Source organism: Marmota monax, unplaced genomic scaffold (genome assembly GCF_021218885.2).
Source record: "Marmota monax isolate L192 unplaced genomic scaffold, Marmota_monax_Labrador192_F-V1.1 WCK01_AAM20220418_F8-fsc00020, whole genome shotgun sequence".
Classification (NCBI taxonomy): Eukaryota; Metazoa; Chordata; class Mammalia; order Rodentia; family Sciuridae; genus Marmota; species Marmota monax.
In genome coordinates, this window is record NW_026692912.1 from 8,285,282 (window position 1) to 8,310,103 (window position 24,822).

General features: G+C 60.2%; 1 protein-coding gene across 2 annotated transcripts in view; it reads left to right on the top strand.

Moving 5' to 3' along the window:
• Positions 1 to 24,822, top strand: part of Col27a1 (collagen type XXVII alpha 1 chain) — a 125,939-nt gene that overhangs the window by 61,598 nt on the left and 39,519 nt on the right. For both annotated transcript variants that reach the window (XM_046451416.2, XM_046451417.2), the window contains 14 exons: positions 2,073 to 2,126; positions 2,704 to 2,748; positions 5,666 to 5,719; positions 6,820 to 6,873; positions 7,392 to 7,445; positions 9,856 to 9,909; positions 9,989 to 10,042; positions 11,368 to 11,412; positions 12,670 to 12,723; positions 13,865 to 13,909; positions 18,005 to 18,058; positions 19,826 to 19,879; positions 20,109 to 20,162; positions 23,395 to 23,448. In XM_046451416.2, the coding sequence (XP_046307372.1) occupies positions 2,073 to 2,126; positions 2,704 to 2,748; positions 5,666 to 5,719; positions 6,820 to 6,873; positions 7,392 to 7,445; positions 9,856 to 9,909; positions 9,989 to 10,042; positions 11,368 to 11,412; positions 12,670 to 12,723; positions 13,865 to 13,909; positions 18,005 to 18,058; positions 19,826 to 19,879; positions 20,109 to 20,162; positions 23,395 to 23,448 (729 nt within the window). The remainder of the gene's footprint in view (positions 1 to 2,072; positions 2,127 to 2,703; positions 2,749 to 5,665; positions 5,720 to 6,819; positions 6,874 to 7,391; positions 7,446 to 9,855; positions 9,910 to 9,988; positions 10,043 to 11,367; positions 11,413 to 12,669; positions 12,724 to 13,864; positions 13,910 to 18,004; positions 18,059 to 19,825; positions 19,880 to 20,108; positions 20,163 to 23,394; positions 23,449 to 24,822) is intronic.

A 24,822-nucleotide genomic window follows, 5' to 3' on the forward strand; every position in this document is an offset into this window, starting at 1 on the left:
TCTGGGGAAGTGGCCTGAGTTTCCTCTGTCCTTCCCCCTGCATCTGTGACCAGGGGTGCTGCTCATGGGGGGACCTGTCCCTTGGGAGCTGTCACTGTGGAGCACTGTTAACCCACAGCCGGGTCCCTTTACCCTGGGGATTGGGTGCCCACAGGGACCCTCAGTGCCACACAGAGACCCCTGGGGACAGTCCTGCAGGGGGCATGGGGAGCCTTCGCTCCATGGAGCCTGAGTTGGGTCCCTGTGCAGGCGGCCTTCAGGCCTGGAGGTGGGAGAGCAGCCTGTGTTCCCGGGGCTGCTGACAGGGAGCCTCCTCCCCGAGCCTGCTGTGTTTTCGGCTCACCACTGGACGCAGCGGCCACCTTCATCCTGCATAGGCAGGAGCAGCCAAAGAGGCTGTAAGGTGCTCCTCTTGGAGGGTTGGCTCTTCTTCCTAACTCAGCCATGATCCGGCTCTCCGCTCCCTCCCCTCAAGTCTTCTCCTGAGACTGGAGAGCTGCCTCAGGGCTCTGGAAACGCCCGCCTGGTGGGAACCCCAGCTCTGCCCCAGCTCTGAAGTGTTGCTGGAGCCCTGACCGCTAAGACCCTCAGTCTCCTCATCTGTATTATGGGCACAGCAGCAGAACTGGCCTTTAAGGGCTGCTGTGGATGTAACTGAGTTGAGGCACGTAAAGGGCCCAATGCCTGGCAACCAGAGTTGCTTGGGTGCTGTGATTATTGTCATTAGGCACAGGAGTGACATGGCTCCTCAGTTAGCAGGGGCTCAGCGAGTAGGCTTTGCTGAACACAGCGAAGCCAGAGTCCTGCAGGCCAGTGAGGGCAGCAGGCCACACAGCCAGCCCAGGGCAGGGCCGAGGCCAGGCTGCAGTGTTCTGGGGACAGGAGATTGGCACTGTCTCCCTCTTAGAGCATTGCCCTGCATGGGCCTCGGCCCTTCTGTGGGAGTCAGGCAGGAATGTGGTTCCTCGTCCTCTACCCAGCCTCCCTCCCGCCTCCCACCTGGCCTCCTGCTTGGCCTCCCACCCTCCCGGAGGTCTTCAGGCAGCAGCTCAGCAGGAACTTGAGTCCTGTTTAAGCCTGGCTGCCTGGGGCAGCCTTTGTGCTGCGCCTCAGCTTCAGGGCACTTGCCAGGGGCCTCCAAAGAGCCTGAATCTCTTCAGTGGGAAACTGAGGCCCAGAGAGGTTAAGTATTGTTTGAGGTCACACAGCAGCTGGACACTTAGGTCAGTCACAGAGGATGGACAGGGAGAGAAGACCAAAGTTTTAGGGGCTCCTTTCTTTGGGCATGGGCTTAATATATGGCTCTGCCTGATGGTGGTTGTGAAGGGGGTGGGCAGGGTGAGATTTGAGGAAAGGGGGGAGGCTTATTAAGACAAAATTCTGCCATTTCACTCAAAACTCTCTCTCCCACTGTTTCTCTCCCCCCCCCTCCCAGGGCCTCCCACATGTTGGGTGAGACCTGTATACTGAGCCACACCCCCAGCCCTGACCTCAGAACTGTTGACACTGGGGCTGGATAATTCTTTATTGGGGGGGGGTACCAGGGATTGAACTTGGGGGCACTCGACCACTGAGCGGCATCCCCAGCCCTGTTTTGTATTTCATTTAGAGACAGCGTCTCACTGAGTTGCTTAGTGCCTCGCCATTGCTGAGGCTGGCTTTGAACTCGCGATCCTCCTGCCTCAGCCTCCCGAGGTGCTGGGATGACAGGCATGCGCCACCCCACCTGGCTGGATAATTCTTTGTGGTGGGGACTGACCTGTGCCTTGCAGGACACCCAGCAGCATTCTGGCCTCTCTAGCACAAGCTGCACAGGGCCAGCGGGGAGTGGACCAGCAGACAGCCTATGGGAAGTGCTGGCGGAGGGCAGAGCATGACCTGGGCCTGGACAGGATCCTGTGACATTTATTCCAGCACTTTAGCGGAAGCGAACAGAAGGACAGATGTTCCTAATCTCAAGATCAACCCAAGGGAGTTGCATCCTGGAGAGCCCAGCCCCGGGGACCCCGGGCATCGCCCTCGCAGCCAGCCTCCCAGGGCCACCTCTCATAGCTGCCTCTTTCTCTTCCCAGGGTGACATGGGAGCATTGGGTCCCATCGGCTACCCAGGACCCAAGGGCATGAAGGTAAACAAGGGCTTCCCCCAGTTCAGGTCTCATTGCACCAGAAGGGCGGGTGCCCCAGGGGATGCTGGGAAGCAGGCGGGAGGGCGCCCTGTGGGTGCTGGACAGCAGCTGATTGATCCGGAGCTCAGCTCCGCCCTGGCTGGAGAGCCAGATGTCATCTGTATGTCATTTAAGCCAGATGTCTTTATTGGACACCAGCCCTCTAGCTGAGCACGTGTCCAGCATGGTTCCGGGCTTGGGGGTCATCGCCAGGACCATAGGAACTATAATGGGGAACAGTGAGCCCTGAGCGGAAGGGGACATGAGGACGGGCCAGCGCCAGGCCAGCCCAGTTTGGCCTGTTTCCGCGGCATCGGCACCTTCCTCCTCTGGGCTTGTCCCCGGTGTCACCTCTGCCAGCTGCTCCTCCCCTCCTTGCCCATCAAGATGGGGTTGCCTCCTCCTTTTGCAGTCGGGGACAGTGAGCCCAGGCTGGGAGAGCGAGCTAGGTCTTACGACACAGGGTCCTGGTTGAAGCCAGCCAGCTCCTGCTTCTGTGGCTCGGGCCTCACAGCGGCCTCTGGCCTTTGTCTTGCAGGGACTGATGGGCAGCGTGGGGGAGCCCGGACTGAAAGGTGATAAGGTGATCGGAATACTCCCTTGTCGCACCGTGGGTTATCTGCATGCCGCCCCTCCGCCCGGAGTCTGCCGCTCAGCTCTGGCCAGGTCCACTGCTCTGCGCTCTCCCGCCTCCCTCTGTCCCCGGAGTCTGGGCTCCCAGCTTCTTCTGGTCCCTGTGGGTGGGGCTCCAGCTGACCCTCGGGGGCCTGCAGACCTCGGCAGAGAGGACATGAGAGGTTGGGGGCCCGGGGCTTAGCCAGCAGCTCTCAGACCCCGGAGTGCCAAGCAGGGGTGGCACAGGGGCTTGGAGGGCACAGCCACAGAGCCCGGAGGGCGGCGGTGACCTGGAAGGAACCAAGGGCACATGAGGTGTCCTGGCATGGGCCTGGGAGCCCCGCCTAGAGAGCGCGCCATCTGAAATGCAGGGGAACCCTGGCAGCCTGGGCTGCCACCTGCTTCTCCAGCTGCCCCCACCCAGGAAGGCCCCCGGCCACGTGGCCTCTCTGTGGCTGTAGGACTCTAGCAACGTCACCTGGTGCCACACCAGAGCTGAAGGGGGAGATGGGTCTTGGGGTCCGCCAAGGGGCCGCAGCTGGCTTGGGTCAGCAGCACTGCAGTGGCAGGCCAGGTAGGAGCAGCCCCGCCCTCCCCCGCAGTCTCTGGTCCATCCTGGAGCCCACAGAGGACGTGGCGGGATCCGAGGGGCGCGCTGCTGCTCTGGCTCCTGCGTCCAGCCTCCCTGCCCACCTGTCTTCAGGGGCCGCCACACCTGAGGCCAAGGAGCAGGTGTCCTGTGCCAGGCACCCAGGAATGCTCCAGAGGGATCACCCCTTCCTCTTCCAGCCCCAGGTGACGAGGGACCTGCCCGAGGCCACCCTGCTGCTAAGTAGGGAATCAGGGCTCAAAGGGCACCTGGCCCAGAAACCTCCACCACCCAGCAGAACAGAGGTCAGAAGGACAGAGCAGATGAAGCCCTGGGAGGTCACCTGATCTGGGGCCTCAATGTCACAGCTGGGGACACTGAGACCCAGAGTGGGGAAGAGATTCATCAGAGGAAGCGTGTGCTCTCCTGGGAGCCAACCCAGGCCCTCTGATCCCCAAAATTAGAATTTCTGGGCAAAATGGACACATGGGATTGTTCTGTGCAGCCCCAGCCCCGGGTAGCCGCCCCTTGCCGGGCCAGCGAGCCCACGCCTTGCCGTTTCCGCCTCCCTCCCTCCCAAGCCTCTGGGGGTCCCCTCTGCCTGCTGCTGCCTGCTGTCTGCTGCCTGCTGCCTGCTGAGCCTCCCTTGGGGCCTCCCTCTGTAGGGGTGGGTGTGGGCTCCCCTCACCAACCTGTCTGAGGGGGAGACACCTCTGCTGTGGAAAAGCTGAAGTCATGGTCAAGGAGAGGGGCTGCGGGGGAAGTGGGGGGCACAGGGAGCTTTTTATAGGTCCTTTGCAGAGTGGCTTGGGCTCGGAGTTGCCCTGGAACATGGAAATAAAAGCGTCAAGCAGAGGAGCTGGGCTGCTTCGAGGCCGCCTGGTCACTCAGACCCGCTAAGCTCTGGGAAAGAAAGAACAGAGGGGGAGGAGAGGAAATCATTTTTATTGCCCATAGTTTTTAGGAAAGTCTTTGTGGGGGGGGGAGGGGACTCTCTTTCAGTCTCTTTAGTGGGGAGGGGTCTCCGATCAGCCACTCACACAGACTGGCCCCCAGCCCTCTTCTGGGATGACAAAGCCGTCCCTTCAAGTCCTGTGGATCCTCCTTTCCAGAATCCCGGATTTTCCATGACCCAGCCTGGCCTGGGGCCTCTCACAACCCCTTGGCTCCTGCTGCCAGCGGAAGCACATTCTGGAACCGTGGCCCTGCCAGGGACCCAGCTCTCTAAAGCCATTGTCCTGATTTCCCAGGCTCCTTTTAAACCTGCCTCCTCTATTCTAATTTTTTAAAGGAACTCCCTCACTCTAACTTGAGACTTAAAAATAATAATAATGATAAAATGTCCCTTGGTTCTCAAAACCCCAAGGTGTCGTACAGGATTTTCCAAATTGGAAAAACCAAAGTAAGTTCAAGAAAAATGGTTTTTATGTTCAGTTCTGGCCTTTGTTCTGCCAGGGAAGTCCTGCTGGGTCCTGGCCTCCTGTACAAGGCAGGTTTGCTCAGATCCCCCCATTCCTCCTCCTCCTCCCAGGACTGGACGTTCTCTTAGTCCTGGGGCCCGCGGGCTGTGGGTGATGCCCAGCGTGGAGAGCTGGGACCAGTTTCCAGCTCCCAGAGGCAGGACCGCTGGACCCGGCCTGTGACAGCTCATTTACTAGAACCTGGCTGGTCCAGGGAGGGGGCAGAGAAGGCCTCCCCTGGCCAGGGTCCCTGTCCCTGGCCGTGCAGTGCATCATCCTACCAGGGAGCAGCCGGACCTCAGGCAGGAGCGCCGCTTGGTGTCCACAGTCTTCCGAGTCAGGCCACCTGCTTTCTCATGCTGTAGCTGATTAGAAGCAGCTAATTAGAAGAAGGTCTGGCTGCTAGCCCAGAGGGAGGGAGTGACAGCTTCCAGCCGTAGTGAGTGATCAAACAGCAGACGCCCCGCTCAGAAGCCCCCGTGAGGACCTCCCCCGGTTCCCTCACCACATTCACAGTGTCAGTATGGAGGAAGAGGGGGAAGGTTGAGGAAGGATCTTTGAAGTGCAGGTTCGCCACAAAAGGCCAGGTGACCGGCAGCGGGGCCCCCAGCCCCAGGAGGGAGAGCTGAAGCTGGTCTGCACCCAGCTGGCTCGTCCCCCCCCACCCCAGGGCTGCCTTCTCCACTCCGGTGGCCCGTCCAGCAAGGCTGACTGGCCAGGTCCCACTTGAGATCGGCCTCCACAGGGCTGTCCCTCACCAGTGGGCCTGGCCGTCGGGGAGACTTCTGGGGTCCGCGTGGCCCCGCTCACAATCTGCTTTGCTGGTGTGTACTCAGGGCGAGCAAGGGGTCCCAGGTGTGTCCGGAGATCCCGGCTTCCAAGGAGACAAGGTAACTGCTTCGGGAACTCCCCGCCCCGCACCCCTGTCCCGCCCCCCTCTGCACCCCTGCCCCACCTGTCCCCTGGCCTGGCTTCCTTCCCAGAGCCCAGCGTGGGCAGGACCACCGGGGACGGCTCTGTCATACAGCCCTGTCTGTCCTCCCCAGCCCCTGCCCTCCCAGTCTCAACTCCTACATTGCCCCCAAGGACAGCTCTGGTCTGTGCTCACAGACCTCCCGGCTCCCCACCCAGCCACGCAGGAGCCCAGCCCAGGGCCCTCCCCACTGTGGCCCTGGGCTCCAGCCCTGTGAACTGCCAGCTGTGCCTCAGGCCCTTTGTCCACTCTGCTGCCCACCTGACCCTGCCCCCACTGCCTCTCCGCACCACCTGCTCAGAGGCCACGCTGTCTATCTGCTCGGAAAGTGGCCGTTTCCCTCCCTGGGAGCCCTGGACAGCACATCTGTCCTTCAGTTCTGACACCATGGTTCTCTTGGTTTTGGAGACTTGTGGGCAGGCACCCCTGTCCCCAGCAGTGAGTTCCCCCACAGGGCCCTGGGCTGCCCTGAGCTCTCCTCAGGGCCGCACTTCCCAGTGGACATTCAGGACTGTGTGTGAGTGGCCTTGCTGACCCATTGAGCGGGGCGCATGGTCATCACCACCAGGATGGCCCTGCCTGCAGAGCCAGCTGTGGCCTGAGGACACCAGCCCCCGTCTGCCCACGTCGACACCCTGGGCCGCAGCTGGACCTCTGCCAGCCAGTCCACCAGGCCCAGATGTTGGCCAGCTCTCCCTCCACCTCTGCAGCCGTCCCTCCTGGCTGGCCGTCCTGAGCTGCCTTAGTGTCCCCCTGGGGTGGCTGCTGCTTCTGCTGGGCCCTGGTCTCCAGGGTCCATGGGCCTCCAGGGCTCCTAGGGTCCTGGGAGGACAGGCTGCCCTTTCACCCTGGCACTAGGGCCCAGCCTCCAGGGGTGCAAACAGGTGTGGTCCCTGAGTAGAAAGAAAGGTCCTGCCCTCTCCACGAGGGCCTTGTCCAGCCCGGGCTGGAGGGGGACAGGCAGCTGTTCTCGGCCTCTCTGGTGGGCGCTAACCCAGCCTGCCCACTCTTTTCCAGGGCAGCCAGGGGTTGCCAGGGTTCCCGGGCGCCCGGGGCAAGCCAGGCCCTCTGGTGAGTACCTTCTCCCAGCACCCCTCCACCTGGGCGTTACCTCTGTCATGGGATGTGGCTGGGGTGCCTTCCCATCAGGGCCTCCCGTCCTCCTGCAGACACAGATGGACAGGGCAGGGCCATTTGCCCATTTCCCTGATGCAGACACCGATCCCAAGGTGCAGTGGTCACCCACATCACAGATGGCCTCGTTCACTGTGGGCTACTATAGTGATGTCACTTGTCACAGCGGTGTCACTAACTGTGCCACCATCAGGCCCTTTGTACCACTGTTTCTTTGAGGGCCGCCAATCGCCAGGAGTTAGGGTTACTGTCCCCATTATATAAAGATGGGGAGACTGGGGTTCTGAGGTCGTTTGCCTGGGGTCCCCCTGCTGGAGAGTGTGGGAGTCGGGACTTGAGAACCAGCTCAGGTGATTTCATGCGTGTATGCTCCAGAACGTTCTGACCACCCACCACTCCAGGAGATGACGCAGGGACCTCGTGAGCGCCACTCCCCAATCTCTTCTCTTCCACAGGGCAGAGTCGGAGACAAAGGCTCCCTGGGGTTCCCTGGGCCCCCTGGACCTGAGGTACGTGTTGCTCTGTCTCCGGCTGCAGCTGGACTGGGTGTTGTCCTGGGGAAACTGAGGCCCGGGGGTGTGGGGGGGACGTGCTCCAGGTCACGTAGCATATGGGCGATGAAGCAGAGCACAGCGATTCCCGGATCACAGCTCTCCTGTCCTGGGCTCTCAAAACACCCAGGACAAGGAGCTGGCCTCTGAGTCCTTCCTCAGGTGGCTCTGGGGTCCAGGTGGACAGTCCGCCTGTGGTGGACTGTCACGAGCAGGCCGACCTCTTCAACCCCTGCACGTTCCTGGGGCCGGGCCATTGTCTGTGTCAGGGTCATCTGCACCCAGGCCACCCAACAGGCCCCCGCACTGTGCACCCAGAGCCCCGGGCTCGGCCATCCGTGCTGCCTCTGCATCCAGGGGAGAGTGGCCCTGCGGTCCTCCAGGCCTTTCCAAAGATCACTTCTGGAATCCCTGGACAGACAGGGAAGGTTTCCTAAATCCACAGTCTGACTTTCCACTTGTTGACTTTGGCCGCGACGCAGCCCTATCTTTAGACAATGAAGTTGGCCCCGAGTCCCTCCGCTGGTCACTGTGGAAAAAGACTTCTGAGTCCGGGATTCCCAGCAGCCTGGCCAGCCAGGGTGGAAGGCCTGCGCCCTCGGGTTTATGAGGCCCCTCCTGCAGCCAGCAGGCTGCGGGGTCCTAGGATGAAGTGAAGTGCCCCCGAGAGGGGCAGGGAAGGGGAGGCCGCTACCTCATTCGCAGACGAGGAAACCGAGTCCCAGGGCAGGGCACGGACTTCCCCAGGGCCACTCCACGCAGGGTGGTTCAGGTCGCTCTGACGGTGTCCCGGGCCCTGGACAGACAGCCCCCCCCCCCAACCTTGGCGCTGCCGTGATTGGCGACTCCACAGCCAGGAGGTGCCTCTGCTGGGCTGAAGGCAGGAGCTGGCTGAGTCAGGAGACAGCTGAGAGGGCCACTGTCCCCGCTGTCCAGCACCCAGGGGAATGTCTCCCTCGATCATCCTGGGCCGGATGTGAGTGAGTACCAGAATTTAACCAGCATCCTGCTGCCAAATTCTTCTTGGCCCTGGGCCACCTGGGTAGACTTGTTTGCCCAGCACAAAGGACTCAAAATCATTGTGGATGTAGATATTTTTTTTTTATTGAGCACTTACTCAGTGCTGGGCACCAAACTCAGTGCTTTGCCTGTGTTGTTCACTTAAGCCTCAGTACAGCCCTACCTGTAAGGTGTGTGTTACAGATCAGGAATCCAAGGTCCAGAGAGGCTAAGGAACTTTCCTGCAGTCACACAGTGAGTGAGCAGAAGGGCAAGATTTTGATCTTTTCATTATGAAGGAAAACACATGGAGTTTTGGCTTCAGGGTTAGCTCCAAATTCAGGACTGTTCTTGCTTTGCCTGTAAGCAGGGTAAGAAGGTATTTGAACCAGAATTGTATAAAAGTTACTAAAAGGTTAAAAGAGAAAGAAAAAAAATCTAGCCAACTTACGAAGGCAAAGTGAAAAGGAAACATTTTGGTCGAAGAAACTCGTAAATTTTGATTTTTAGCTGGCAGGAGACTGAGGTAGTGGGGCTGCCCTAAAAGCTAATGGGGTTCCTGGCTGAATTAACAGAGGCATCACACCTAAAACAAGGAAGGGGATGTTTCTGTACTGGCGCTTGTTCCTCAGCCCACCCCAAAAGAAGCATGGGTGTCCTGGTGGTCACCAGCAATGGAAACCAGCCAACTGGAGAGAGCCAGGTTGAGGGCCCTGGGCCCCTGACTAGCAGCCATTGAAGACACAGAGAAGGGCCCACCTTTGGGGACAGGGGAACTGGTCTCCAAATTATACAGAGAGCACTGACCGCGAGAGGGACCCTGTGCCTCTGGGACCCCAAGCGGCCACCGGAGGTGCTGAGGGGGACAGAGGCTATTCCCCTACCCCCGGGGCAGGCTGCATCAGGGGGACCGTGGGGCATGGTAGGTGGTGCAGGGCCAGGTCCCACAGGCCTGGCTGGCATGTCACTGGGATCTCAGCCCCTGACAGAGGCGCTGCGGTTAGTTACTTCAGCATGTCCCAGTAAACCAGGAGGACAGTGGCACGGTAGGGGCTGCAGCTCATGGCGGGGCATCCCAGGCTGGTGGCTGGCGGGAGCAAGGTCCCAGACCCCAAACCTCTGTCCCAGTAACTTCGCAGGACTTGGGACTTCTGGGTGGGACCAGCTCACGTGTGGCCTCCTGCACCCTCTCGCGCCTTTCCTTAGCCCCTGAGCTGCAGGGCGGGGTGCCCGTCCCTGTCTAGGATTGAGGAGTGCACATGGGGCGCCTCTGCTGCTGCAGCCGGGTGCCCACCCAGGTTAGCTCCTGCAGGCCGCCCCAGCCCTTTCCTGCAGGGCCCCGGTGACCCCAGCCTCTGCTTCCCCTCAGGGATTCCCAGGAGACATCGGCCCCCCTGGGGACAATGGCCCCGAAGGCGAGAAGGTGAGTTCCTGCCCGGAGCAGCCCCCGCCCAGGAAGCAGAGGGACGCCCTCTGAGACCCTTGTTGTTCCCTCCTCTCAGGGAAAGCCTGGAGCTCGAGGCCTGCCCGGACCCCGAGGACAGCTGGGGCCCGAGGTGAGACGCGCCTGTCCCCCACTGCCCTCTCTGGCCTGTCTGCGGCCCTGGGCCACCCCGGCACATCCACCTTGTCCTGTATACCCCTGCCCCTGTGGCCCACCCAGGGACCGCAAATGTCCTGGCCTGGCAGGAGGGGTCTCCCCCATCTCTGCTGCCCCCTCCCTCACTGCCATGGCGTCCCCCTGCCCCCCACCAAGCTTCTGGTCAGCTCACGTCACACAGCAGCGTGTCGGGACATCTGTCCAGGAGGGAGGGGATTGTCAGCCCCATTTACAGATGAGGCCCAGGACGCGGAGAGGCAGAGTCTGCAGGTCCCTGGTTAGTGGCAGGCAGGGCCTTGATAGGAGCTCAGGTCTCCGTTAGCCTCGGGTTTCATGCCACCCATCTGTCACCGTCTGCTCCCGGGAGTGGCCAGAGCACTTACTAGTGGCCTCAGTAGTAGCGAGGGAGGATCTGCTCATTCTCGTGCACTCACATGGGGGGCGAGAAGGGTCTCCAGGGGCCTCTTGGTTTGGCCCGTGTGTGAGGCTCTCCTGAGCCCAGTGACACGTGGCCTGGGCTTGTGGCATGGCAGGCAAGGCTCCCAGGACCGACCACAGGCAGGCCGCGCTGACTCCGTCCCTTCTCCTGCGGGTTCTGGGCCTGGCAGGGCCCCAGCGCTGGCTCCGGGAACCGCCACGTGGGGCTGCTTTCCTGGAAGCTTGGGGGTGCCCCTTGGTCGGGCCTGGCCTGCCAGAGGGGACAAGTTTGGAGGCTCCGTGGGCCGCCAGAGGGCTGGGGAGTCCTGGGAGCCAGCAGCCGGTAGGAGGGAGAGGAAGGAGGGACGGCCCCCGCCACGTGCTCCTGTCTGCACTCCTGTCGCCTCGGAAAACCCTTCTGCCCTCCTGCCTGCCTTCTGCTCACCGCTCCGTAGCCCATCCACAGCCTCCTTTGTTACCAAACACCCGCTGGACCTGGCCCTGGGCCTTCAGGAAGGAACAGGCGTCATCACTGTCCCTTCACCCAGGACCCAGCTGAAGCCACTTATGGCTTTCCAAGGACTGTCCACACCGGGGAGACTGAGGCCCGGAGGCTGCCGGCCAGCCAGTGGAGTCAGAGTAGAGTCGTGTCTTTGAGCCACAGTCTGGGGCTCTGCTCTCAGGGCCAGTGGCCCGAGCGTGTGACCTGTCCTCTGGGCCAGGACCGGTGGAGCCCCTGACCCAGGCTAGGAGCAGTTCATATGTCCAGGAGGCCCTTCTCCGTCCACCTCTTTCTCTGCTTAGAGGGAGTTCTCGAGAGACCCGCCCAGTGACCTTTCTTCTTTTTCCTGTCTCCAACTCCAGGGAGATGAGGGACCCATGGGGCCACCAGGAGCCCCTGGCCTGGAGGTGAGTGTCACCTGCCTGAGGGAGGGAGGGAGTGGAGTCACTGGGGCAGAACCAGCTGTGAACAGGCAGAGAGCAGTCAGCCGCGAGGGCCCTGGGCCTGGAGAGGGAGCACCGAGGAGAGAGGTGGTTGGCGGAAGGGTGGAAGTTAGCCGGGATCTCAGCCCAGGCTGCAACTCTGAGGACGTGGCCCAGGGTCTTCCCCATGGGCTGGGGAGGGCCAAAGTACCCCAAGAGGTGGGGTACGCTGAGCCTGAGTCCTCTGCACCCTCTGAGCGGCTTTCCAGGGGCCGCCTGACCCACTGCCTTCCTCCCAGCAGTGGGTCAAAAAGGAGAAGACCAGCCAGGTGCGGTGGCGGACACCTATAACCCCAGCGGCTCTAGAGGCTGAGGCAGGAGGATCTGGAGTTCAAAGCCAGCCTTAGCAACAGCGAGGCTCTAAGAACTCAGTGAGACTTTGGCTCTAAATAAAACACAAAATGGGGCTGGGGATGTGGCTCAGTGGTCTAGTGCCCCTGGGTTTAACCCCTGGTAAAAAAAAAAACAAAGAGGACCCAAAGAGCTTTTGTTTGTGTGGGTTACATCACAATTAGTAATTAAATATTAGTAATAAAAATCATATTAGTAATTAAATCAAGATACTTTAAGTGTATTAAATTAATAATAAGCTCACTGCATGTAAACACTGTGTTTTTTTTTAAACCAAAAATCACTCTATTTTCCAAAACAAGACAATTGAGTGGAAAAGTACCCTGGTTTTACCATTTTTGCAAATCTCTTTAACGTCTGGCTTAACAGACGTGGACTCTCAGGTCTGCCCTGCCTGTGGCCTGCTCCTGAGAACACCCGTCACACGCCCCAGAAGGCGCCCCTCACACTTGGGAGTGTGAGAGCCTCGGGGGGCAGACTGCACCTTAGTTTTAGGAAAGTAGTTTTGAGCTCTCGACCCTCTTGGGAGGGCCTTGGGGACCCGCAGTATCCTCTGGCCACTAAATAACTCCCCCCACCACCCTGGGACCTCATGTGGTTGGAAGCAGTTGTCACCATTCCTCCTGACAAGCAAAGGGACCAGGGAGTGAGGAGGCTCCGAGACCACCCGGCTGGAGGCCCCCGTGTCGCGGGACACGGGCTCACATCTCCACCTCCCAGGATACTTTGGCCCTCCCAGGCCATGGGAGGACCCTGGGCCACGTCCTCAGAGTTGCCCAGGACCCAGCTGTGCTGCCCCTCCCGGCCTCTCACTCACTCTCTCTGTTGCAGGGTCAACCTGGCAGGAAGGGATTTCCGGGGAGGCCTGGCCCAGATGGCGTGAAGGTGAGGGGACCTGGGATGAAAGTGGTGGGGTCCCACATTTGAAGGCCCCAGGATAAGCCCCAAATCCCGTGGCCAGTTGGAAAAAAAGACCAAAAAAATGGCCCTCATTTATAACAAAGTATTGGTAACGGGCGGAGGGGGGAGAACTAACCTAAATGTCCAACAGAGGGGGATTGTTCACGTAATGGAATGTAGTACAGCTACCCACCATGGTGTTTGGAAGATGCCCGTGTGTGGGGTGGTGGGATAGTGATGAGGACCAGATTATAAAACCAGTGTTAGGCACGAGCCTATCGCAGGTGCTGGGTGGCCCCTTCTTCCTTCATACACAAAGCAGACACTAGAAAACAGACTGGTCATCTCTGAGTGATGGGAGAAGAGGGGATTTCCATATTCTTCTCTGTGCTTCCTATTTCCCCCTTGTGTGCAATAAATATGGGTTACCTTTGTTAACAGAATTCCTAAAAAGTTACTATAAAAAAGAACTGGCCCAGGGGAAGAGACCGACCACCCCCTTGGTGGGTTTCCAGGCCCCCGGGAGGGGGCAGTGTCATTGATGAGGATGCTGTGGGCTTAGATGTTCTCAGCTATTCCGGGCAAGAGGTTGCTGGGCCAGGTTTTCAGGAGGGCAGACAGAGCCAGGGGAGCCCAGGTGGCCGGTGACCGCCTCCCTTCAGGAGCTTGGCCCAGGTCCTCCCCGGGCCCTTTCTGGTTCTCGTGAACATGTGGTCCCGGGAAGGAGCCGAGGGGAGATGAGGCTGCATGGGAGGCCACAGGCCACGTCCGTTTCCCAGCCAAACTCTGCCAGTCCACACCCACGTCCTGCCCTCTGAGGTCCCGCTGCTGTCCCTCAGATAGAGGTTGGGTTTCTGTGGTGGAGGCAACGCTGTCCGGGGGGATTTACCCCACGGGTCTGTCGCCTCCCTAGCTCTACAGTGGGAAGACCAGGGCAGCCACGGCCACCTATGGAGCAGGGGCCACCCACCCAGAGCGGCCAGGCGTGGCCGTGACAGGCTGTCAACCTGGAACCTGGAACTGGCCTGGTACCAGTAGTGGCCCGTGGCCCAGGGAGGGCCTGGGGGATTCCTCGGGAGGCCCGGACTCCATCTTGCATTCCCATCTCTCCTCCGTGTCTTTGCAGGGGGAGCCAGGGGATCCCGGGCGGCCAGGACCCGTGGGTGAGCAGGTAAGCGATCGGTGCCTCTGAACGCAGTTGATGGGCACCTGCTGTATGTAAGCTCCCCATCTGGGATTCTCAGAACGGGGCCGGCCCCGGTTCTACTCTCTCTCACTTCTGCGGCCGTGGACAGTGGCTCTCGGGAAGTCTCTGGAGGAGGAGGTCATCCCAGGCCTGGCTCTGCACGGATGGTTTGGGTACATTTGCTCAAATGTGTTACGTGACTCGTTTCCAGAACTGGAGCTAGAGCTGGAGGGGCCCTGAGCCATCGCACATGCTTCCCCTTCCCGGGTCACAGGTCAGGAGGCCTAGGCCAGAGAAGGGCAACCAGTCCAGGGCTCGTGGCCCGGGCATCCCCCAAATTATAGAGGACAACATGCAAACCAGCGGCCGGCTAGCCGGGAAGCCAGGCCAAGGTCTGCGGGAGAGAGGTGGCTGCGACTAGTCATTAAGAAAGCAGTTGTGGCTCGCCACCCTCAGCTGTCACAGTGGAGGGGAGCAGCCCCGCGGCCAGTGGACTGGCCTCCATCCCTCCTGCCCAGCCTTGGCGCCTGCCTCCAGCTTCTCTGGGCTCAGAGGTGGCCATCTCCTTCAGGCCTTCAAACAAGGACCCCTCCTTGAGGACCCTGGACGGGCTTCCTCAGCAGGGCCAGGGGCACGATGCTGGGGACCCAGAAGGGCACGGTTGCGCTGAGAGGCACCCTTAGTGGCGTGAGAGTCCCACACTGTGGCCTCCTCACTAGCCTGCACCATCTGTTGGTGGGGAAGAAAGGGATTGAAGCCAGGGGAGGCCTGGATTTTTGAAATCTTTCCAGTGTCATTCGAGCACATTCTGTGGGAAGCCCGGGAGTTTGGAAAGGCTGCCTCAGCCTGGATGTATTTCCTGATTGGAAAAAAAAGAAAGAAAGGCAACATGATCACAAATTCAATTTCATAGTTATGCTAATGGAGGGCCCCTGGGAAATAGATACCCAGAATCCTAGAACAGCAGGACTCAAAGGGTCCCTGGAAATCACTGGGTCCAAATGCTTTGGATTCCTTTGCCAGGCTGATGAGCCTCGGCCCCGCACCCGCTTCTCAGACTGGTTTTTAAATGCATCACATCAAGAACAAAGGATGCGAAGGAAACCAATTATATGGAAATAGTCATGGGAGTCTGTCCTCCTGTCCACCGTTCCTGATCAGGGCATTCAGTAGCAAGATCTAGAGCCAGTCTAGGAATGACCTCAATTTTGGAGTAGTGACAAGCTTCTCGGTAGATTTCAAGGTTTCCGCACAGTGACTGTGGGGTGAGAGGAACTATCTGGGACAGTCTTGGGTCTAGGAACCGACTGGGTTTGGTTTTCCTCTATTCAAAGGAAATGCTGAGTTCTCGTTAGAGGTTCATGAATATAAAGCTGTCATGTTTTCTGTTCGAGTTTGTGGACCCTCTGAATTCTATTCAGAGACCCTCGCAGGGACCCCTGGTTAAGAACTCCTGGATTTTGGCCATGTTGACAATCTAGGGTTCATGGAAGAGAAGTTGTCTCCACCAAGTTGACCACGAGGGATAGTAGCCAGGACCAGGAGGCGTGGAGCCTTACCTGGGGCAGCCCAGGCTCTCGTGGCAGCGACAGTCCCAGCTGGCTGTCCAGCCTGCTTGGACCACGACGGAGGAGCTACCTGAGCCAAGGCAGAGCTGGAGGCCACAGGCATGCCAGGGCCCTCCCCTCAGGGCCACGGCGAGGGGCAGGCATTTCCTCTATGGCAGAATCCGAGGGTCCCCAGGACAGGGCTCCAGAGCTCCCAGCACGTACCCTCCTCATAATCACAGTGACATTCATTGTCACCTGTGAATTCCCAGATGCTGTGCCGGACGCCCTAGGCACCTTTGCAGCCCCCCAACAGCACTATGATGGGCAGCATTATTATTCCCATTTTGCAAATGAGGAAACTGAGGCTCTGAGAAGTTAAATAACTTGTCGGAGACATCACAGCAGGGACCAAGGTGTCAGAGCCCGGGCTGGCACCGACGCCTGCTGCGTTCCCAGGGGCTGTCCTGGAGGAGCTGGATACTCTCTGACTTCCTGAGCCCTTGCATTGATCGCCCAGCATATGCCCATGCCTGCCCACCCTGAGCTGTGTGTCCCACAGGGGGTGCACAGCTATCTTGTTCTCTGTTGCACCCTGGCACCTAGCAGAATGTCATGTGGCAGGAGAGAGCCGAGCAGGCAGTGGCACCCTATCAGCAGGCAGCCTGAGGACCAGGCCAGACTTCTCCTCCACCCTGGGGGCTCAGGTCCTGCCTGTGCAGCACCCACCTAGGTAACAGCATTGTCTCCTACTCTGTGCCCTCTTAATGGCCCCAAAGGAGCTGGCCCTTCCCCTGGCCTTCAGAGCTGCTTCTCCGCCCGGCCTGCCAGGTGGAAGCCAGGGCCTCTGCCGCTGGCTCTGCTGGATCAGCCTTAGCTCCCTCCCCAGGGCAGGCCAGCCAGGATGTTCTGGGACAAGCCCAGCAGGGTGCCAGGGGTGGGTGCAGGGATGGGGCACTCACTGCATGGCCCTTATTCATTAGGATCCTGTTTGGCTTCTTGCTGGGGGTTTATGACCCACCTGCCCTCCAGGTCCCAACATCTCATAAATTTAAAGTAGCTATGAAATTTCTCTCTCCCTGGGCCAGTCGGCCAGGGCCTCTTAACAGAGCAGATTTTATTCCCTTCCTTTGGCCTCTTCTAAATGTTCAAGTGCTCCCTGGTGGGGAGCTCAGGCCACTGTCTCAGCCCCATGTCCTTTTCAAATAAGCTAGGAGGGAACGGAGATTGCTACGTTTATCAAGCACCTAAACGTGCCACGCATTATCTTGGCTTTTCAGAACAACCCCAGGAGGTCGGGACCTCATCCTGCATCCCTCTCCCTTCCTGCCCAGGAACCCCCTCCCCAGGGAGCCCAGGGAGACGGGCCCTCCTCATGGCCATGAGCTTCAGAGGCCTAGGGGTCGTGAGGAAGGCATATGGGATTTGGAGTCATACTGACCACAGTGTCAACCCCAGGTGGCAGAGCAAGACATGTACACTCCCGGCTGAAATTGCCACTTTAGAACCGTCTGGGGAAGGAAGTGTGGGTCTCAGAGGTGACCCTCTTACCTGGCCCAGGGGCAGTGGACCGGCTTTCCTGCTGAGCATGTGACCTCCACTCTAGTACCAGCTCTGAGTCTGATCTCACTCTGGCCAGAGTTGGGGGGACAGGTCGTAGGTCTTCATGGGACAAATCCATTCCCTGCTATCTTTCCTGATCCTCCTGGAAACTCTTGGCTGCAAATCTGGCTTCTTACACAGCCCTGTTTGCACTTGAACCACAGAAGAGCCCTCTGCTCACATTTTCCTTAGCAGGGGAGGGTGGGCCTGAGTGAGCAGCTGGTGCCTTCCTGGGGGACTTGCCCCGGTGTCCGCCTGTCCTAGACATATGAGCGTTTGACCTCTAGGGTGACAGCAGGGCCTGCAGCCACCTAGAAGAGTCCCTGGAACATAGAGGCAAGTTGTCACCCAGGGAAGTTAAAAAGAGCCAGAGGACCACGGTGTGTGTGTGCGTGCACATGCGTGTCCTTTCAGGCGGGGATAAGGGAGCCTTTCAGAAGATCGGAGAGGCCTCCGTGTTCCAAATTCCAATCAGGTCTTGGCAGATGTTGTTACGGTATTTCCATTGCAGCCAGCGGGTTTGTTTCTCTCTTTGAAACAGCCCCGAAGCCCCCAAAGATGGGGACAGATGGCCTCTTTCCAGAACAGCCCAGGCCCCCCCACCAGTCCCCAGCTCTCCAAACGTGGCCGCCTCCCAGCCTGCTTCTGGCACGGGAAGAATGTGTGGCACTCCCAGGGATGCTGGCAGCGGCCCCGCTTGGCTCCCAAATCAGAACCATCTGGCAGCGAGGGAAGGGAGGACCGTGCCCAGGGAGACAGCGCTCTCCTCTGTGGCCCCAGCTGGCTGGACGAGGGCTGGAGTGCCCGGGCAGGGGACCAGGGGACCTGGGGCCTGAGCTCCAGAGGAGGGGAAGTGCAGACTGTCTCCATGGAAACTCAGCCGACTCCGCCTTCATGTTGTGTCCTCTGTTTTCATGAACGCGCCCTCCAGGGTCTTCTGGGATTCATCGGTCTAGTCGGGGAACCAGGAATCGTGGGAGAAAAGGTAAGTGCTGCCCGGCGATCAGCTATCAGCGGGAGGGTTTTGAGGTGGACAAGGCCAAGGGCGCGTGGACCTGGGGCTTTCAGACCACTGCTGGCCTCTCGCTGGACTGGGCATTCAATGCCCTGCCAGTGCCTGCCTCCCATTTCCTGGCACCCCCTGGGGCCCCTGTCATTACCAACGGGCACAGTTAGACTTTTCTGTGTGACCACCAGGGGATGCCTGGGGCCTGGGCTGCAGGCACTTTCTGCGGTGGGCAATGGACGGAGGGAGCTTCATCTTGTAGAGAGATGAGGGGGAACCTCCCCTCAGGCACCTCGGTAGCTCCCTGCACCTCTCACAGGTGAGGTGACCCAGGCTCCAGCAGAGAAGGTGACTTGCTTGACGTCCCCAGGTAGTAAGCGGCAGAGCTGGGCCTTCATTATCCAAGGCCACATCTGCCCCCTGTGCCTCTCTGCTTCTCAAGAGCAGCCTGCGGCTCCCCTTCCTGTGTCCGATCCGTCCCCTGCAGGAGACGGCCTTCCTTTGAGCTTATCTGGTCCCCAGAGCAAGGCCCCGGCAGAGCCAGTGTTGTCCCCACTGAATGGATGGGGAAATGAGGTCCGCCCTCGTCGGGCCCCAGCTAACTTCCAGGCTCGCGCTGTGCCGGCCTCTGTCACTCTCTCTGGGACACTCTGGCTGCTGCCCCTTTCCTCCTTGTCCTCCTCTTCCTTTAAATTGAACTTTTTATTTTGAAATAGTTACCGATTTACAAGAAATTGAAAAAAAAATATCTAAAAGTAGAGAAAGGTCCCATGTGCCCCCAACCCTGTCCGGCAGGGCTGGCAGCTTTCACACCCAGCTTGTGACACCACAGCCAATTCCTGCTCTCCCATTGCTCAGTCATTCCGCTCCCTCCTCACCTACACGCCTGTGCCTTGGCCAGGTACACTTCCCTGTCCCTCCTGCCCCGCCCTTTCAGCCTGGATAACTCTTAGTGACCCACAGCTCTTGGGCCACCTCCCGTGGTGGTACCTGGCCCTGTGACTTCCCTCCCAGCAAGTGCTCCAGGCCACACCTCTTCTGGAGGGTCCTGTCATCTCCCTGCCACACAGAGTGTCTTGCCTTGTGGGTGGGAGAAATCTGTATGTTTCTGCTCCTCATTGAACATCCAGGGCCTGACATAGAGTGTTGGGCATACAGTAGGTGCTCAATAAATTCTTGCTGGCTGGGTGGAGACAAGAAGTGTGACTGAGCATCAACAGAGGCGGGGTGTGAGCTCAGAGGCCCTGCCTTCCCGCCCTGGCTGTGCCCGCAGCCCCAGCCCTCGCAGCCCCTCAGTCTGGATTGGGCGAGACGGAGGGAGTGAGCTCCGATCCTCCAGTATCTCATCTCAGTGTGGCCGGGGGGTGAGCGGAGTGGAGGGAAGGCTTTCTGTGACTCTTTCTGCCTTAGTGAGCCCAGCCCAGGGGATGCCAGGCCTAATGAGGACCACACAGTGTGGTCAGGGTCAGGGGGAGAAGGCGCTGGTCATTGGTGTGTCCTTCGTCACCATCCTAGCCCTATGGTCCTCTGCCGTGCAGGCCGCAGCCTCCCAGGACTCGTCTCGGTTTCCACCGAAGGAATCTCAGCTCCCCGTCTGGATGACGTGTCCATGAGCTGGGCAGGGACTCTATAGACAATGGCCAAGTCCCTGCCCCTCTGTGGGCCCCTGGGAGGCCCTCAGCAGCTGCCCCCACAATCACCCACAGCCACAGCTATGACCTCTCTGCATTGCTGTCTCCATTGCAGGGTGACCGAGGCGTGATAGGACCCCCAGGCGCACCCGGACCCAAGGGGGTGATGGTAAGGAGTAAGTCTGCCTCCTCTGGCCCTCTCCTGTCGCAGCCTAGGGTGACCCCCTGCTCCTTCCCCACCTGCCACGTCTCCAAGACGTTCAGGACAACCAGCTCCTTGTCCCTCCAGGAGGCCTGGTCTTTGCCCTCCGGCCCAGGCTAGGCCCAGCCAGGCAGGGCTGCAGGAGGGACAGGCCCAGGCCACAGCTGACCCCTCTCTTCCTCTGCTTCCACCACAGGGTCACCCTGGAGTGCCAGGTGGTGTTGGGACCCCCGGAGAGCCCGGACCCCCGGTGAGCAGAGCCCCCTGTTCCTGGGTGCAAACTCACTGTCTAGTGAGCACACCGAGTCCCGGCCTCACGTCGGACAGAGCTGGGCTGGAGGGTCAGCCCCGCCCTCCATGGCCATGTCCCGGGGGCAGATCCTTGGATTTCTCTGAGTCCACGTTTTGCTCATCTGAAAACCAGGAAGTAACCACGGTCATGGTTGTGTGACTCTGCAGGTTAAAACAGACTGTGAGCTAGTGTCCCTACGGAGTGATGTGGCCTCTCAGGAGCAGCTTGGTCACCATCACTGCTTTTGTCCATTCACTCATCTACTGGGGAAGTACCATGTGACATGCAGGCCTTGGGGGCCCCCGACATCCTGATTGCTGAGGAAGCTGGGGTGCTCCTGAGGACCCCAAGGCAGAGGTGGTGGGCAGACGGGAAGGCTGTGGGAGAGGGGGAGCCAGGAACTCCTAGATCTGGGGCCCTTCCCCTAGGATCACTGGGGGGTCCGCTTTCATTTAGAGCAGGTGATCTTTGCTTGGGTCCCTCTGCTTATGAGGATGGAATCCGAGGGACAAAGCTGGCTTTGGCCAAGGTCAGGGCTCAGGTCTGGGAGCCTGCTCCCAGGTAGGGTTCCTACAGTGACTGGGATGGGCTAGGGGACCTGCCCAGGCCTGCATCCCAGGACAGAGCCAGGAAGGATGAGACCTGGCTGCCCAGGGTTCTGCAGACCGCAAACTGGGGAGCTCCCTGGGGCCGCATGACAAAGGCGGGCAGCCTCTGAGGTTTGAGCCAGGGCAGGCTCGGGAAGCCAGGCCAGCCAGTGCCTGGCTCTTCCACGCACCTGCTGTGCCCGGTGTAGGTAGGCGCACCTGCAGGTGCCAACTGGCAGGAACTAGATCAGCTCTTGGGAGTCTCACTCCGGGTGGGCGTCAGAGGACCAATGTTCTGCTGGGTGCAGCTCACCAGGTAGCTGAGGCGCCAGCTTGGACTCCAGTCGTCCTCCCCGTGTTGGAGATGGAGGGATGGAGCCCAGCTGCATGGGGGCCCCCCGGACTGGACAAAGGCCAAGGGCAAGGTGCCCGGGAGTCATCCACCTTCTGTGCCCTGGGCCTGGACCAGAGGGCAGCCTGGACAGGAGTCACGGGGACAAGGTGGATGGTCAGTGGCGGGGTGGGAAGGTGCAGGCCTCCTCTGTATCTCCGCCCGGCTCCACTCGCTTCTCTCCCCACCGGCCTCAGTGCGTCTATCTGTTCAGTGGGGTGGCCCAGACTTCGTGATGCCAAGGTCGCCATTGACCTTTCCCTGCCCCAGCGTGGGACTAGTCCTTTGGGTCTCTTGAGGCTCCTGCTGGCCAGCCAGGTGCCTAGAGCACAGGGACCCAGAAACCTTGCTTCCGCTGCAGACACGGAGCCCAACCCCGGCTCCCCGCCTGCCCAGCTGTGTGGCTGCTGGCAATGTTCACAGCTTCTCTGAACCCGGGCTTCCTCCTCCGCAAGGGAGTGTGATCTTACCTCAGTGTGAGAAGCCGCGACAAGCACCCGGCCTCGTGGGTGGTGTGCGCTAAGCAAGCTTCCTGCTGTTGCCAAGGGCTCAGCAAGTGGCAGTGACATTTTGTTGAATGTGGCAGTTGCCCCTTTAATGGTGTTTCTCAGACTGTCACCATGAGAGAGAGGTTTCGGCAGCTCCTCTTCCCCTCTGGTCAGCGTTTCCAGTCCCTTCAGTGTCTACCTCCGCTCCGGCCCATTGAAGTCCGTCAAGTCTGAGCCTCATAACTGGGGTTGGGGCAGGTGGGAAGGGCCTGGGACCTGCCCAGGGGGACCTGGTGACCCCAGCTGGGTCTAGTCTCCAGATCTGACCTTCTGCTCTCAAGAATGGATAGCTACCTTTCACTGAGGACCGTCCTCAGCGATGCCAGGAGGCAGAGACTCCCCTCCCCCTCCTGCAGAGGAGGACACTGAGGCCTGAGTTTAAATGACCAGCTCAGGAAGGCGGCCGGCAAGTGGCAGAGGGAATCGCATGGGCCCTCGGTGCCATGGGGGTCTGCCCAGCACTCCGTTCCTGCTTCTGCCTGGAGCCGCCGGCCCTCCTGGGAGCGCCCCCTGTCTCGGGAGAGTGGGCTCCTCTGGCCCAGTCTTTCCCTCTAGCCCTGGGCTACGTCGGGGACCATGGCCCCCTGTCTCTGCCGAGGGGTGAGTGGGGGCAGCCACAGCCCCGAACCCTGCAGCTGCAGTCAGAGGTCTGCTGGGTGCTGTGGCTGCGGCTGTCCTCTTGTACCTAGGGGGCTGGCTTCTCCCTGGGGCCTGCAGGGGGACTGGCCGTCCCCTGTTTGGAAGAGGAGCTAGCCAGCCCCTTGGGAATCACGCTGAGGGGAGGCTCCCGAGCCCTCAGAGGGCTCCCGCTGTCTGGGAATGCAGTCGTGGCCTGTGGGCCTCTGCCCGCTCCATCCCTGCCCGCGTCCCTCACTCTCCGGTTCCTCTGCCCCAGCAGATGTCCTTGCAGGGCCTGGTGCTGAGAATTCGGAGAATGAAACCCCCCAAGTTTCCTTGCCCTCTCCTGTCCCCCTGGCTTTTCTTGTCACTTCCTCAGCTGGGAGAATGGGGGCGGCGTCCTGCTGGGGCTGCCCCTCCCCTCTGCCCTCTGCCCCTCCTCTCTGCCCCTTTTCCTCTGCCCCCTCCCCTGTGCCCCCTCCTCCCTGCCCCCTTCCCTGTGCCCCCTCCTCCCTGCCCCCTTCCCTCTGCTCCTCCCCTTTGCCCTGCCCCCCTTCTCGGTCCTCTCCCACCTGCCTGGCCTCCCAGCCTCCCAGCCCTCCTCGGGCGGGGTTCGAGGCTCTTCCTGCCCAGGGGAAACCTGTTCAGCGTCACATTTGCAGTCTGGGTGGGGTACGAGGGACAGGACTTGGTGGCTGCTGAGGAGAGGAAAGGAAAGGGAACGGAAGTTAAAGAGACCTTTGTCACACCTGTCACGACAGCCTGTCATTGCTGATTTTGAAATCAAGAAGGGAACGGCTCATCCAGATGGGCTCCTGCCCGCCACCAGGATGGTGGAAAGGCCCAGGGCACTGGCCCAGGCCAGAGGTTGTGGCCCTCAGCTGCCTTTCCCAATGGGCTGGCACCCTGCCTTCAGCTTGCAGCCACTGGGTGGAGGCAGGGAGGTTCCCGATGGTGTCTGGTGGAGGCTACAGCCTCCTACCCCCCCCCCCCAGAGTGCTCTCACCTCCGAGAAGGACTTCTCTAAACCGTGTTCCTCCCCACAGGGTCCTCCAGGATCGCGAGGCCCGCCAGGCCTGAGGGGCCCTAAGGGACGCCGGGTAAGTCAGGCTTAGATCCTGGGGCAGACACTGGGGAAGGGAGCGCTTGGGAGGGCACCGCCTCATCCCTGTTCCCTGCTCTGAACAGACTAGGGAGGGTCCCGGGCTTGCCCTGGCCCTGGGCCTCGTCCGTGGGCACAGCTGGCCTCTGGTTCCAAGTTTCCTTCAGCTCATTTCCTCGCTCCTTCCTGCAGCCATGCTTTGACTGGCACCTGCAATGTGCCAACCACCACGGGGGCCCCAGAGACTGGGAACAGGCGGGCATCAGGCCACGCACACGGCTTGGCAGAGCCGGGCGATGGATTGTGGGGTTACCAGAATGTGCGGGGTGGAAGCACAGGCCCCTTGGGAGCCCTGAGGCGGCGCCTTGCCAGGCGGGGCACCTAGGAAGGCCGGGGAGAGGGCGATGCCTGAGCTGGTGCCGGGCTCCAGGCAGAGGGGTGGGCCAGGACTTAGTAGGCACCATGCTCTAGACAGGGCTCAAAGGTCAGAGCTGTGCTCTCAAGGTAGTGGGGAGCCACAGAAGACAAGAGCTGGCCTGAGCACAGTGGCCTGGGGCAATCACTGACACTCCGGCAGTCACATGCCCTGACTCATCCAGGTCCTAGGTGCTATCTTATTGCCATTTTACACATGAGAAAACAGGTGCAGAGAGGTTAAGTCACTTGCCTCATATTGCACAGCTAGAAAAGGGTGGAACTGGGATTTGAACCCAGGGAGTTTGGCTCTCTTACATCCTGGACTGGCCTCCTTCTTGATCGTGCAGGGAGGGTGGGTAGAATGGTCTCCTTCTGCCAGCTGTTGAGCAGGTGCCAGGCCATTCAGCCTCGCTGTGAAGAGGAAACAAGCTGGAAGGGGAGCGGGGCCTGATACCCAGCCCCACGCAGGGGATAGGATCACTGTCCACTCTTGGCTGGATTCCAACTAGTTTAGAAATTTCCCCTGCACCCGATGGGATGGCCTGAGCAGCTGGACCCAGAGAGAGAGGGGAGTTAAAGAGGCACTGCCCTCCAGCCAACAGGGCCCCTCCTAGTGCCCGTGTCCCTGGTGTCTTCAAGGGGAAGAGGCCCGTGGACAGCCAGGTTCCCTCTGCCCCGGGAAGCCTATTAGCTGGAGGGTGAGCGGCCACGGCCCAGCTCAGCCCCCGGCCAGCTCCCCGCCCGCTCCCCAGCGTCTGCACCACCCCTTCGCAGCAGAGCCTTGAGGAATTTCTCTCTGGCTTGAGGAAACCCAGGCTCCCGACCACATCAAAGTTCCCAGGACTGAGAGGAGAGATGGGATGGAGCCCCTCTCCCAGGGGGCTTGGCAGGAATGCAAAACCTGTGGGATCACCCCAGGCCCTGCCCAGCAGGCCTCCCTGGGCCGCTTCCCCCA